Source organism: Rhea americana, unplaced genomic scaffold, assembly GCF_003343005.1.
Source record: "Rhea americana isolate MKP2758 unplaced genomic scaffold, rheAme1 scaffold_36, whole genome shotgun sequence".
Taxonomy (NCBI): Eukaryota; Metazoa; Chordata; class Aves; order Rheiformes; family Rheidae; genus Rhea; species Rhea americana.
The window spans coordinates 2,753,022-2,767,492 of NW_028186490.1; the positions used below are offsets into that span (position 1 = coordinate 2,753,022).

General features: G+C 36.1%; 1 protein-coding gene across 2 annotated transcripts in view; it reads left to right on the forward strand.

Moving 5' to 3' along the window:
• The window catches only part of LRMDA (leucine rich melanocyte differentiation associated), a 983,368-nt gene that overhangs the window by 299,047 nt on the left and 669,850 nt on the right, over positions 1 to 14,471 (forward strand). The window contains exons 1-2 of one of the 2 annotated variants that reach the window (XM_085312293.1): positions 138 to 424; positions 3,925 to 4,025. In XM_085312293.1, the coding sequence (XP_085168419.1) occupies positions 3,988 to 4,025 (38 nt within the window). In that variant the 5' untranslated portion in view covers positions 138 to 424; positions 3,925 to 3,987. Of the gene's footprint in view, positions 1 to 137; positions 425 to 3,924; positions 4,026 to 14,471 lie in introns of those variants that run through there. The other variant, XM_085312295.1, reaches the window with a different exon arrangement.

A 14,471-nucleotide genomic window follows, 5' to 3' on the forward strand; every position in this document is an offset into this window, starting at 1 on the left:
CCCGTGCGGGGCCCGTGCGGGGCCCGTGCGGGGCCGTGGCCTCCATGGGGCGCACGGATGTGCTCTTCCCTCACGGGTAAATAACAGAGCAGAGGGGTAAGGGGCAACGGCCCCCCGACCCCCCTTTTTTCCCTCTTGTCGCCTTTCCTGCTGTCGTAGTTCAGTCGCGCGCAGCGGGCTCCTGGGAGGCTCCGCTCTGAGAGCAGCGCGGTCGTARTGACTCAATTTGCGATGCCCTGGTGTGGGGCCTGGAGGGCCGAAGAGGGTGAAGTGCCCCAAAGTAAACCTCGCGTTGCTCTTGGACCCTGCCAGCCTCAGGTTTGAGTAGGCTGAGGGACTAGATGGAAGGAGAAGGACTGAAACGTGCTAATTCTGGCTCCTTCCGAAAGTGAACCTATGGTTTGTGTTGGTGAAGGGAGAGAAGGTGGGAAGCAAAGTAAATCCCTTTGGCCTTTGCTCAGTGGCTTATTTAGCCACTGAAAAACTTCCTGGCTAAGAATTGCTGTCATTACTGTTCAATCTGTGACTAAAACTAGCAAAATATATGTCTCTTTTTTCCTACAGAATRAATAGAATAAATGAAGCTTGTGTTCTTTTGCAGACAGTTTGCCATTAAACAAGGGTGTTTTACCCATCCAATTGTTTCTTTAACGAGGTTGCTCTTTCTGCCTGGAGTTCATGTAAATGTGTGTGTGGTAGGGAGGCAACTGGCTAATTTTGCAGCTGCTGCAGGAAACGGTTCCTGTGGTCTCCGTGGCCCGCTGTGGCACTGAGTGTAACGTTCTGGCTTCCCTCGAGGCCGAGTTGAGCCCCTTTAAGTACAGCATATTCTTAATTTGGCTTTGTGCCTAACATATCATCTTTTAACGGCTTATAGTATAATATAATGCTCAACTGACTGGAAATATTCTCCAGATGTAATTCTGTTCAATGGAAGGGAATATGCAGTACCTAAAATTCATACACGACCTATTTGGCAACATTCTTTATTAAAGATGTTGCTTTATGAGTTACTAAGATTGTAGCATCATTGTAAAATGATTACAGAAATTAAATGGATAATATCCTCTAGAACTACAGCAGAAGGGAGATGCAACTCCTATTGAATGAAATGATGTTTTAAATGTTATGTAAAAATATTTTTTTTCCCTGAATTGTATACAAGGGGTTGAAATGTTTGCAAGAGCATCTGAGATGGCCATAATGCACTGATGTTGGGCTTTGTGGGATGCTTCCAGACCGTTTTTGTGGGATATTGAATAGGGAACCAGTAATGAGAATATTTGGTTGTTACCAACCTGTGCTAGACTTGAGTTGGAGAATTAGGCAATGGAAAAATCTACATCCAGTTTCTAATCCCATGTGCTGTTATATGATTGATATAAAAAAAAGTCTGAGAAATCTACAGTTACTGATAAGCCTTGTACCCAAAGAGCTGAGGAGTCTTGGGCAAAGCAAGGGTGATCTCATGTCTGTGATGGCGTGTCTGGATGGCCATATATACTTGAAAGCTTCTACTCATTTAAGGGTATTTGAGAGATGCAAAAGGAAGAATACCAAATTCTGTACTTTTTTTTGTTTTGTTTTCTGGGTAAATAATTTTCAACTACAAGAGTAAAAATGGAGAAACATTATTCTTCTCTTCTCCAGGCTACTGAGTTCCTGTTTTATATTAGCATTGTTGAAGGATTAAAAAGCAGGAGAGTGGATGAATAATACTATTGAAAGCTTATTGGAAAAGGGTTATTGCATATTACATCACTTCCAACCTTGCAGTCATTGGTGGTGTTATAGTAAAGGGGTTTGGGTGGCTGAAGCAAGTTTGTGTATGTGAGGTGCAGAGATGTGAAGTAAATGTACTTTATGTATTTTGTGGAAAAATAAATCTGTTTGCTTTAAATTCAAAAATATGCTTGTACTATGAATGTGCTGAAGTAGACTTTGTGCAAGTGAAATTCTGTTCACAAGGCCTCAGCGTTAAAAGGTCATGACAACTATATTTCACCTGCAAATACATCTGGTAATACTTGTATCAGTTTTGCAAACTATTTCATCTCTACAAGAATACRGTTGAAGAATAAAGTTTATACATATGTTTTTTGGAAGGACACAGGAGGCAAAAATACATAAAATGCCATAAAACTTCAGCCACTGGACTGCTACAGTATACAAATATGTTTGCATTGGGGATACAAGCATTTATGGCCAGGTGACTTTCCAAAGCAGTGAGAATGGATGTCAGAATCTCTTGCTCCTTCTCCAGGTCTCTTTGCTGGGTGAAGACCTACATGGTGGTCTGCACTCTTGCTGTGTTTGTAGTTGATTGGGATCATCTTGCACTTATAATATTAATAAGCATTYTGTCCTAGTCATATCCAATTTAAGTAAGTTCAATATGTTTTACTGAACTAATGCATAATCCAAAGTATTATTCTAATGTTAATGTGGTGTCTTTCCAAGGGTCTTCAAACATTAATTTAAAGAGAGAGACCTTTCAGTGAAGAATGAAGGAATTCGTTTACTTGTATGTAATTTGTAAAATGCTGCGTAATCCTCTTGGATGAAAACTGTAAAATATGTGTGTGTATGAGTGTTGGTATTTGTGTAATTTTTCTTTTTTAATTCAGTGAATTCTGGAAAACAGTTTTCTGCTATGTCCAAACCGTTAGGATGTCAGTTACTCAAAACAGTTCTTTTCCCTTTTGTCCCTTTATTTGTTAAAGGTAAGCCTACATCTGGTAGAAGAATTTATTGCAAGAGCAACTACATCTTAAAGATGAAGAAGGATGAAATTGTTACACTAAACTTAAAGCTACCTGTTTTCAGCTCATGTATTCAAAGTGAAAACTATTTCACTGTAGTCAGCTTTATCTGTTGAAGTTATAAATAAAATGAAATTAATGGGATGCAATAGTGTATTATCAGATTGCAGTCATTTTAAGAGTTTAGGAGACAGATGATTTGCAAGAGACTTGCAGTCTATTCTATAGATGAGCTTCTACTTGAGAGTGAAATGCTACCAGAACAAAATTTGATTGTTTTTTATTTTTTTTGCTTATTTTTCACTTAACATCTTGTGTATCACTTTAGATAACAGTATCTAAATATGGATAGTGGTCTAACAATCCAGTTAACTGGCAAGTTGCCATTTAAGAGAAGAATTCTTTTAGCTCAAAATCTGAAGTATCAGTGTTTATGCTCATACTTTGAACCCTAGAAAGATGAGCCAATATAGATATATAGAATTCATGACAACATATGTTTGGCAAACTTTGTGGGGGTTCTTGGAAGAAATCAAAGCAAAGACTTCCAAGACAATACAGCAGTGCGAATATATAAACATTACCCATCCTTATTTGTGTTTTTCTGGAAATAGCATCAATCACTTCGTCATGACTTAAAAAAAAAAAAAAAAWTCTCCATTTTTGCTACCAGCAATTATCCCTCTGTTTGTTAAAGATGGGATAGGTGGGTGGGTATGGAAGAGAGTAAAGATAAAGACATGCACAAATATTTCAATTACAAAGAGAAATGTGACCTGAACATAGATGTGGAAGCAGAAATCTTAAAGACTTACGCTACATTCTGAACAAAACTGCATGCTTGGTTTTGCAAATCTTGGGTAGCTGTGTTTTSGTGGTTTGTGTCTTGAGAGGCAAATTACAAGCTCCTCATTTTTACTTGAAATGAGAAAATCCCAATGGTTTGTACATAAGACTATGGATGTAATAAATATTGAGCTGATGGTATTGGAAGAAAAATAAGACTGTGATAGATTCTATAACATTAAAACTGATGTACGTTAAAGGTGTAATGAATGTTCATTACATTATATCTTGTTATTGGATCAGTGTGGCAGAATCTGGACAGGAAATTTTAAGTAATCCACTTGTGAAGTATTCCCTTTTTGCTTCCAATTCTCAGGTGTCCTACATTAGTCAAGATTGTGAAGAAATTCCAGAATTCCTGGGAAGAATATATGGACATATGGCAAAAAGGCTAGATCTTAGTTTCAACTTGTTAAGGTATGTGGTAATGTATAGATTTTGAAGTGTGATATGAGTGATGTGGAACACCAGCTCCAAAACCAGAATATTTGAATCTTTTACTCAAGTAGGAACATATATACATGTCAGGTACACTTAGTTGTTATCACATGGGAGATAACTGTTTCATAGACAACACTTGTCTCCTCATGCATTTGGAAYATAAACAAGCAGGTGAGTATAAAAATTCACGGTGTTGACATAAATAATATCCAATGAGAAGCTTATGGTTTGTTCACTGCTTAAAATGCAAAATAAGCGCATTATCATTTGGAGAAGTGAAGAATGAGCTCAGTGGTGAATTGTTCTTAACCAAGATACAAGTAAGTGTGTGCTTCTCTCTTASTATTTTATTCGTAGAACTCTGGCTATAACCATGAATGGTTTTTGACGCTCTTCTCTTAGATGAAATGTTTTTATTGTATAATTTTATTTTGGGCAAGTGTACAGTTAATATCAAAACTAACTGCAGTTAGAGTTATAAATAAATTCTGAGTTATTTTATYATATGTATTGATTTCAAATTCTATAATGTGCCCATCAGTTATGAACAGTAATTCTAGACAGTATCCTTTTTGGTTTAATCTTTGTACAAGAACCTAGTGAGGTTCAGCAGTATATCTTATAAGATTTGCAACTCTCTTGTCAGCAGAAGGGAAGGGAAGTGTAGTAGTCTGCTTAAGAAAAAGCRTAGTTTTCTAGTGTTAAGGCTGAAGATTATGTTTACCTTCTATTTTACTGAAAGCAAGTCCAAAGTCTACTTGTGAGGAGGGGATTCCATGACAGTAGTATGCTTGTGTCTTGTTTTTGTAGGAGGGAACAATCACTGGTTTTAACTTGAGTAACGCTCATAATAGCTGCTATTCTGAGCCATTATCAACTCTGAAAGACTGATTCTAGATGCGATAGGTAACAGAGCAGAGCAGGCACTAAACAGTCTGTGGATTGCCATCGTCTTATGTTTCTGGTTGATGACTCTGTGCCTACAGAACTTGTAAACGGAAGAGAGAATTTTGCTGGGAGGGAATTGCATTGGCATTTCTTTCATTTTATTGATAATTCAGGTTCTTTGTGTGTGGTCAGGTTTAATGTGTTGTCAACAAGAATGCTATTTCCTTACACTTCCTAAGGAACTAGGTCTGAAAAAGGAGCTGTTTTATTTAGTGCAGTTCCTCTGAATTCATTTTATTTTACAAAGCAAAATATTAAAATTCAATCTAAATGTAAACTACTACTATAAAAGTTTTCTGAAGTCATCTGTTTATATTTTCATGAAGAGCTTAATGAGTGAATAATTAGTAGTATATTATTTTCATCCCTTCTTTCCTTCCTAAAACACTGTCACTTAGCCTGCTTTTCAGTGAGGACATCGTTTGGTTTTATTGGGATTTGGAGAAAAATGAGTGTTCAGTCTCTTGTGTGGAAAGRTGAGAGAAAGTGCTGGCCTTTCAGATAGCTGTGTATAGACATTAAGAATGAAGTGTTTCATTGTGCAATAACTGTTCAGACTGGCGTGCACTTACATGTAAGCAGTGTGCTTGTATACTAGAGTGAGCGTACAGAATAATGTTGTAGCCTTAAGTGAATGTGAATATAGAAGGAATATCATGGGCGCCTGTTGAAGTAAATCTAAACAATAAGGTCTTTGTCATCTTCTTTAAATAAATGCCATTACTGGAAAAATCTGACAATGCTATAGTGTGGTGATGAGTTTTATGATTTGTTTCGCTGAATGCTTAAATGTAGTTACTTCATTTAGTGTCTGTTGTTTTCACTGGATAAAAAAAACTTTAAACATAAAATACCTTTTTAAAAAGGAGTTTGACTTTTYAGAAAAAAATTGCTATGTGTCATTCAAGGCATATGTTGAGTGAAGATCAAGGGTCATCTCATAATAAGGATAAAGAGAACAAAACATAATTAAAGATTTATAAGGATATGTAATAAGAATAGATGAGAGCAAACATAATATGGTTTCTGAGCAATAATACAGGTAAGGCACTTAGTCATCCTTTTAGTGGGAATGTAAAATGTAGTAGCTTTTGATGTCTGTTTTTTAATTGCTATGATATGGGGAGAAGGTGTAGGAGCAACTATTAGTAGGTGTGGCTCCTCAAACTATTTGTTGTAATTTATTCAATGGGAACCTTAAGCAGTTCTAGAAATGAGCATATCAACTGTAGCATTTAGATATAGCATTTAGACACTAGGAATAAGAGAGGAAATGGATTTGTTAGCAAAAAACTTTATACTGTTTCATTTTGTGAATAGTTTCAGTGAATTCTACTGGAGATAACTTAAGTTGGATGAGACCTGTAAGATTAGACAATTTGGAATTATTGAATATCTTCACCTCCAGCAGAAACCACTGGTATTTTGTAGGCTTCTAGTATGCTTGAGAATCAGATTTATAACTTGTTTTGGCTTATGGTCATCTGCTCCCCATTAACTACTTCATTTCCAATAGGTCATTTTATTTGTAGGATAAAAAGTATATTCTTAAAAAAGTCAGCTATGGCTTCTTTCCATGGCGCAGACTCTAAGAAGRAGGGGTGTATAATAGTTCTGTTCTTGCAGTGCAGATGTGCAGATTATGAGGGAACACACAGTTCCTGTGAACAGTTTCTTGAAGCTGTTGTTTATGGTACATGACTCTGTCTGCAAAGTGCCACCTGCAAAACTTTGTGTTCTCGTAGGTGGGGGCTAGCAAAGGAAGGAGTTTGTGTTGCCTGTCTGAGTGTGGGTAAAAAAATCCACTTCTGAATCTACTCCTCCATTTTTGGAAAAGGAAACTAATCTGTAGAAACAAATGGTACATTAATATAAAAGAGAAAGAATTCTGATCTGGATATTGACTGTTTGGTTGAAGAGAAGAAAAATTATTTGTAGTAAAGRTGCTAGTTTTTATTTAATGATTAATTTTTAAAGTATCTGTATTTTTCTTGCATTTTTTTTCTGTAGTCACTAATCTTTTAGAACCTCTGAATGAAATGTTTAATGGTCAGCTGTTCTCAATATCAAGTAGGAAATAAGTGCTCTTCAGCCTTTTCTTCTTTTGTTGAGTGTCTCATGTAGAGTGTCTGTGTCTTGTTTCCTGTAAGTATGCTGTTGCCAAACATATTTGAGAAGGAATCCTCCTCAGACAAAATATTTTGTTGCATGAAGGTGTCAAAGTTTCTGACAGCAGAACAATTAAATAAGAGAATTTAAAAAATGGAATCTAGAGGAAAGTTCTTTTTTTTTGAGCAACAGAATGCAGTTATGTTACTTAACATTGCTGTGTTATGTGTAGGGAGATCTCTCTTTATCACAGTAATGTATTTAGGTTCTTCTTTTTTCTTACCCAATTAAGAAATTGCTTTTTGATCACCTGGCAGCAGACACTTTCTACAAGAAAGTGCTGTCCTTTTCTGAAAGGAAAGTGGAAGTCCTGTGCARTTACAGACTTGAAGTCTTTACTGTGCCTGTGTGCACACAGGTTTATGCACGTAAGGGACTCTTATCAGAAAGATGCTCCTCTACTGTATGACACAAATGTCACAGAAGTTTCTTAAACAACTGATATGATGAATTTCCATTCATGTATAAGGTTATATTTGTTTGAATACGTTAGTGAATTATACTGGATACCACAATAATGTAGATAACTTGGCTGCAACATCAGGATAGAGCCAGGTAAGTTATTTGGCTTTTTAAGGCTTTCCTCAAAACAAGTGTGGTGTGGTTTTCAAAGGCTTTTCCTGACTGCAGAAGGGGTGAGAAAACTGATAATGCTGTGTAGTAATAAATTGGGAAAGGAGTAGTCAAGCATGCTGTATTTTATGACCTGTTTCAAACTCAGACATCTTCTGCTACACTTGTCCCTTAATAACATCATTCAACAGATGCTGTCATATGTATTTCCAAATAATATTAGATTGTTGTGGTATAYAAATCAGAGTTCTTAAGAAAAAAAATTTCAGTGTGTTGATACATATTTAGACAATAATTTTAAAAATTACTGGAACCTCAGATCAGCCAATCTTAGTCTAAGGCTACTCTAGGGATATCTTCTGATTATTGGCTGTTCTGATACTTCTGCTACTTTTTTTTTACCCTCTCTTTCTCTAAGAAAATAAATTATGAAAATCCAGTGTTCTCATGTGTGATGGTTTTCTTAGATTTCTTCCATTTTTCTTTTTGGATGTGACATAAATGTACACAGAACTGGAGGACTAAATCTGGGAAGTGATTATGTCGTCTAATGCTTTCAGTGGCAATTAAGTACAGAGAAAATGGATTTTTTTTCCATCAAATGTTTCTGGTTTTGCAGTTCTTTGCTAGAACCTCTTCCTTTGCTAAACAAAAATTGAGGAGTGTGTAAACGCTTGTCTTTGCATCAGATGTTTCAAATTTAGTAACTGCACTTGATTAAATGCTCGCAAAAAGTTGCTGTTTAAGAGAATTTTTGTCTTTCTTGTTTGCCTCTCTCCAAGAATTATCCTCTATCTTTGATTAACCCAAGTGATGTATGGCTCCAACTGTATCTCTTCTGCTAGCCAAAGCAAAGTGACTGTTACCTGTTGTAATGGTGATTCTTCTCCCTTTCTCCAGGAGGGATAGGAGAGATACAAGAGTGAACAGCAAAAGGGAACTTCTCATGGGAAGGCTGGGGAAAAAAGGAGGAGTAATAGGAAAATGCTGTGCGTSAAGAAAAGGGTAAAAATAGTGTTTGTTTGAAAGTGTACTAGTTGTAATCAGGAAGATATGATGCTAATGCATCCTGTCTCCTGTTCACRCCTCTAGGAGAGAGAAATCCTTCAACTCCAAATCACTGTAGTCCACTTGTGAATTATTTCTCCTCATCGCTGTTTTTTTTACAGATTTTGTTTAAATGGTTTCTAATTTCTTTTGTTTCCTCTGGGGACTGCTGTGGGGTTGTGAAGAAGATGGAGCCGAGCTCTTGGCAGAGGTGCACAGCAAAAGGATGAGAGGTAGTCATCACAAGTTACAGCAAAACTTCATGATGAGAGAGTTTAATGCCTGGAACAGGTGCCTAGAGYGGTTTTGGAATCTCCATTCTTGGTAATTTATTTAAATCTCAATTGGACAAAGCCTCAGACAGCCTAATTTAACTTTGAAGTTAGCCCTGTTTTGAGCAGGGGATTGGACTAAGTAACCACTAGATGTTGCTTCTGATCTAAATTGCAGGATGATTCTGCAAGTCTACTAGTGTGATCATCAGTAGTAAAGTGGCTTGAGCTGTAGCAGCTATTTTGAATTGATATTGGTAGTGATTTTCAGCTATTTTAGAAATGACCTATTTATACCTTATGTTTTAAGTAGGGCATGTTTCAGCAGCGAGGATGTTTTGTTTTAAAATCTTCGTATGAGTCTGTCGTGGCAGCTGTATCCAATGAACCCTCGCTAGTAAGACTACTACAAATTGTAATATGTGGAAAACATTTTCCCCCTCTCATGTCATGTAAGAGTTAGAGTATGGGAAGGAAAATCACTGAATGTGATTTCCCTGTGTTTGTACTACTGGGAAAGGAAGCTTTACTGAAAAGGATTTCAAAGGAGAATGGACAATTATTATTGATTACTGGAAGTTAGAGGTTGCATTGAAAAAAGGTAAATAATACTGATGAAAAAGGAAGGGAATAAATAAGCAGGAGGGAAATAATGTAGGGAGGGARAAGAGATTTGGGTGAAATAAAAGATAATGTTTATTAGATACATTGTGCTTTCTTGTCCTAGATAACTTTTTGTGCTAAATCTCTTCTTTCATGCTAAAGGCTAAATGTACTCTAGTACCTGAATAACTAATGTCAGTGTTATTTATAAAAGCACAGCCTCTATTTCTACAATAACATCTACTGTTTGGTTCACTAAGTCCATCTTCTAATTCTATGCTCGGTATTTTTAAACATGTGAACTGTTTCCCTTTTTCTGACAGAGATTTCTTCTGGGTTTAAACTATGAGGTAGAAGGGAGAGGGAATCTTTAATCTTGGCCAGTGAGGGAGGATTAATCCAATAATTGTGCTCACAGAGATACAGATATCCCTTTCCTCTCTCTAGGGTGCAGATTATTTCTGCTAGAAGTATGCATAATCTGCACAGTGTGTGCTTCTGCATATTTTCCACTGTCCGATTAAGAGAGTATGTATGAAAACATCTCCTTGAACTTTAATCTTAGTCCAGAATATTCCTCCATGTCTTCTGTGGGGCTGAGATTTTGTAGTATCCTCTCTGTGGGTTAGAGATTTGTTTCTGTCTGCTGTTTTCTTGCCTGGGGGTATGTGCAACTGGCAGCTTGAAACTGGGCTTCAGTTCTACAGGGTGTGTTTGTTCATCTTGGTAAGCTGAGTATGTGAAAGAGAGAGGCTTCTGGGTTTGACTTTTTTTTTTTTTGCCACTTTTCCAGTCATCTCTGCAGCAGTAAGGCATGCAGAACAGGGAGATGAACAACAGAAGAAGAATGGAAATAAAAGCCAGAATTCAAAACAAAGCATGACATTTTTTTTAAAGCCTTTAGACTGATCTTTTATAGCCTTTTAAAATGTTAAAGAAAATGCACTATTGTTAAAACTTTTTGATGTTTTTATTTATAAAGTAGAAAAATATTTTTACCATAATTGGGTAACTCTTAATCGTAGTGATTGCATATTTATCAGTGTGAGGGGCTGTTATTAATGTAGCTGTCATGCACAAACACATTTCTGCATTAAATCCATTTAGTATGTGCATTATTCGGTCTAGAATGTCACCAGGACATCAAAGCCCCCTTAGGCATAAGAGCACAGTGCCCTGCTGTGGCTGCAGAAAGGGCTTGATCAATAAATGTAACATGTTAATGCAGAGCAAATAGAATAAAAGATTTCTTTGACAAGACATGAAAAATCACCTTGTGGCAGCTGGCATGGTGATGCCATTTCAGCGGAGACACTAGCAAAGTTGATCTGACAAGTAAAGAGGAGAGATGATGGTTATAAGGTGCTTTTGTTTCAAACTTCTTTCTTGACCTGTCAGGTTTTGAAGGAGCCTGAATGGCCCTTTTTTGTCATGTGAAAATTGTAGTCTTAGGCAGTTATGAAGCAGTTATCTCTTCTCAAATTGTGAATGCTGCTGTTTAATTGATTCACTTAGCATTTGAAACTGTCACACATTAATAATTGCTAAATCCTGTAGATACTGCTCCAGTGTGTCATGCTTAAATGTGTAGTTATCAGAAAATTAATATCCTTAATGAAGTGATGCTTTCAAACTAGCATTGCATGAAATCTCTTTTGCCCTTTCATTTGCTGAAGGTGTATCAGGTAGTTTTCAGTGAAACCCCTCCCAACAGTTTATAGGGTTTTATTTATTTTTATTTTTTTTTTGATGCCCAACAAATGCCAGCTTTGCTTTGGGTACATAGAGTGCTCAATGACAATAAATATAGTAATTATGCTGGAGTTAGTAATTAACATAATTGTAGTCAATTACGACAAATACAGTGCAGAGCTAAATAAATGAGGGGGAGAAATTAGCAAGCTAATTGATTTACCTTACTTGCTGCCTTTTCTTGCAACTAGCAGTTGCAGATTTTCTGCAGGAGAAAGTGTTTACAAATATCTGATTGTGTTTTGAAATCGTTCTGTCTTACGGCTCTCATTCTTGTTCCTTTTACACTGAGGTGAAGAGGATTGAAGTATGGGGTAGTGGTTAGGAGGAGAAAGGAGCTGCTGTTCTGTCCTCACTGAACGGAACGCTTTGAAGGAAAATGTATGTACTTGCTTTAATTTTAGATACTTCTTACAGTATTGAAGGAAAAAGAATGTCATATGTTTCTTCACAAACAAAATACATTGCTACAGAAATTTTGGTGGTGTATTTTAATCACCTTAGATGTGGCCTGAATTGTGTAAGAGATTTCTATTTATCTTTTTTTTTTTTTAAGCAAATTATTTTGACATGAAGGAGATCTACACAGTAATGGGTAGTTAAAGAAAAAAATCAAATTGTTGTTCAAGTAATTCAAGTGTATTGAAACAATATGCCCTAGTTCAGCCATGAGTTTCAATAGTTTGGAATCATTGGGCCAGTATAGATGTCTAGTATCATAACATTTGTGTACATTATAATTGCCCGTTTTGTTTCACAATGATTTATGGTATGTTGTCTGAAACAAGTGTATTTGAGCTTTACAGTTAATCTGTTTCACTCTCTCTCTTTTGTTTTCTTTCAAGCATGACCACCGTTTACTATAAGAAAAGAGAATTAATATGTTTAAGTACTGAAGACTGTGTATCCATTTTCTCTTTTTTCCCTTCCTTTCTTTATTTTTTTGCTTATTAGCAGCTTAAGTTTTTTTTTCTGCTAAGAAAACAGGATGCATTTTAAAAATACTCATGAATTTATTTTAAATAAATGCAATTGTATCTAGAGACTTCAACAAAGAAATAGCGTTTTCTCAGCTAAGCAATCTGAACTTTGTAACTGTGTGATTATTTTTCTCCTGCTATTGAGGTAATGTATCAAGTCCAAATGAGTGGGTTTGTAGTTCAAAAGGTGGGTCCTTGAAGTTTGCCCATAAAGGATGTTTTGCAATAAGCACAAAATGCTCTGTTTTTAAAATAATATTGAAATGTTATGAATGTGTGAAAATAAATGTACACTAACATTGCTGAGGGTGGTCATCTTTAGAAGTAATTCATTTGAAAATCAACTTGCTAAATGAAATATTTATACAAGGAGTCATTTAAATTATTTAGAATTTACAGACTTAATGGTCTTTCAGATGAAGTCTTAAATGTTTATTAATCAGTGTGGACTACATTATATATAACTTTTTCCTGTTAAAATACATTGCTAGATGGACCGGTGTGATGATGGATTCACTTTCTACGTGGGTAAGATCGAGAGAGTTGTATAAGATAAAGTTTTATAGGTTTGTCTATCTGTTGTAAAAACAGAGAGTAGATATTACCATAAATAAAAAGTATTTTAGACTTCAAATATTAATTCTGCTTTTGATAGTTGTTAGGCAGTCAAAACTAAATACAGTCCTTGCTTTCTTCTTCCCTTCCTTTCCCCTCCCGCCATGCCTTCCCCTTATGTAAAGTGGCACTTCAACAGGAACTAGATGTGATCTGGGTAATGTATGAGGAAAATAGGTTCTTTTTTTCTCTGAAGACTTCAAATAATACAAAATACTAATAAGATGTACTTTGTCTTGCATATAATAGTTGTGTATGTGCTGTCATTTTGTAAGCTTCAAATGTTATAGAAAATGTACCTTTCCAAAATATGTATTTTCTGTGTGTGTTTTTGACTTTTTTTGTTGCTGTATCTTATTTTTATTTATTAGTTTATTGTTGATGTGAAGGGAGCCAGTGAATGAACTAATTTTAAAAATACTTAATTTATGAACTATAAATATCTCACTTTAAATATCTCACTTTGATTTCAGCATGTGTGGTGGATTTAAGTTATTTTTCTTAAGGATATGTTATTTTTCTCAAACTCTCTAACATGTAAAGGCAAACTTAGAGTRTAAACTGTTGTATTTCAACTTTGTACTGGGGGCTTTTATCTTCTTTAGTCCCAACAGCTTCTCTTTTTGTCCATTGATCCTTGCCTGACTTTTTATGGCCACATAGTCACTAATAGACTGTGAAAACACTGTAGTATATATACCTGTGACCCCCAGTGCTGGCCATTATCCATTGATTTACTGTATCTGACAGATCAGAACATAAGATTGTATTCTGTTCTGTTTTTCTCAGGAAGGAAAGAGTTGTCTTGAAAGTATATCATGTGGCGGAACTGTGCAAAAGCTTTTTTACTTGAGCTTTTTTTTAGGGAGGGATCAGTGTATATTCATATTGTATAGCAGAGAAGTCTTGGAAGGATTACTAGAGCTGTTAAATCTAGTAAAAATCTTAATCACTGCACGTTTTGACATAAAATAAGAAAATGTTGTGAGCTTGAGCTGTCGTATCCTTACACATAGCTAGTAAGCTTCAATATGATGGATGGTAAAAGTTGTTGTCTTGGTGGCATCCATCTCTATCAGGCTGTTACAGTCGTGAGCAAGGATGAAATCTGTACTCCTCAACAAAGGTGAGTAATGAACTCCTCAGATTTTGACTGAGCTAGGATTTCATATTAGGCATCCATTGGCTGAAGGCTCATGGTAAGGCCTTCTGAGTAAGGCAGAGCATTTTCCAGTGAACTGCTGTTCATATCACATGGTTTTCTTTGCATTTGAATTACTGGGGAGTGAACTACTGCTTACTCTTGATTTGGTTTCAGATGAGACCGAAGTGGGCTTTTGAAGCGATGTTGGAGGCTCTCTGCATTTTCTCTGCATGCTCACTGGAGATCTGGAGGACTTCATTCACTAGAACCATCATGCCAGTTCCTCTTGTGAGAGCTGTAGCCAGTCTTAAACAAAAAA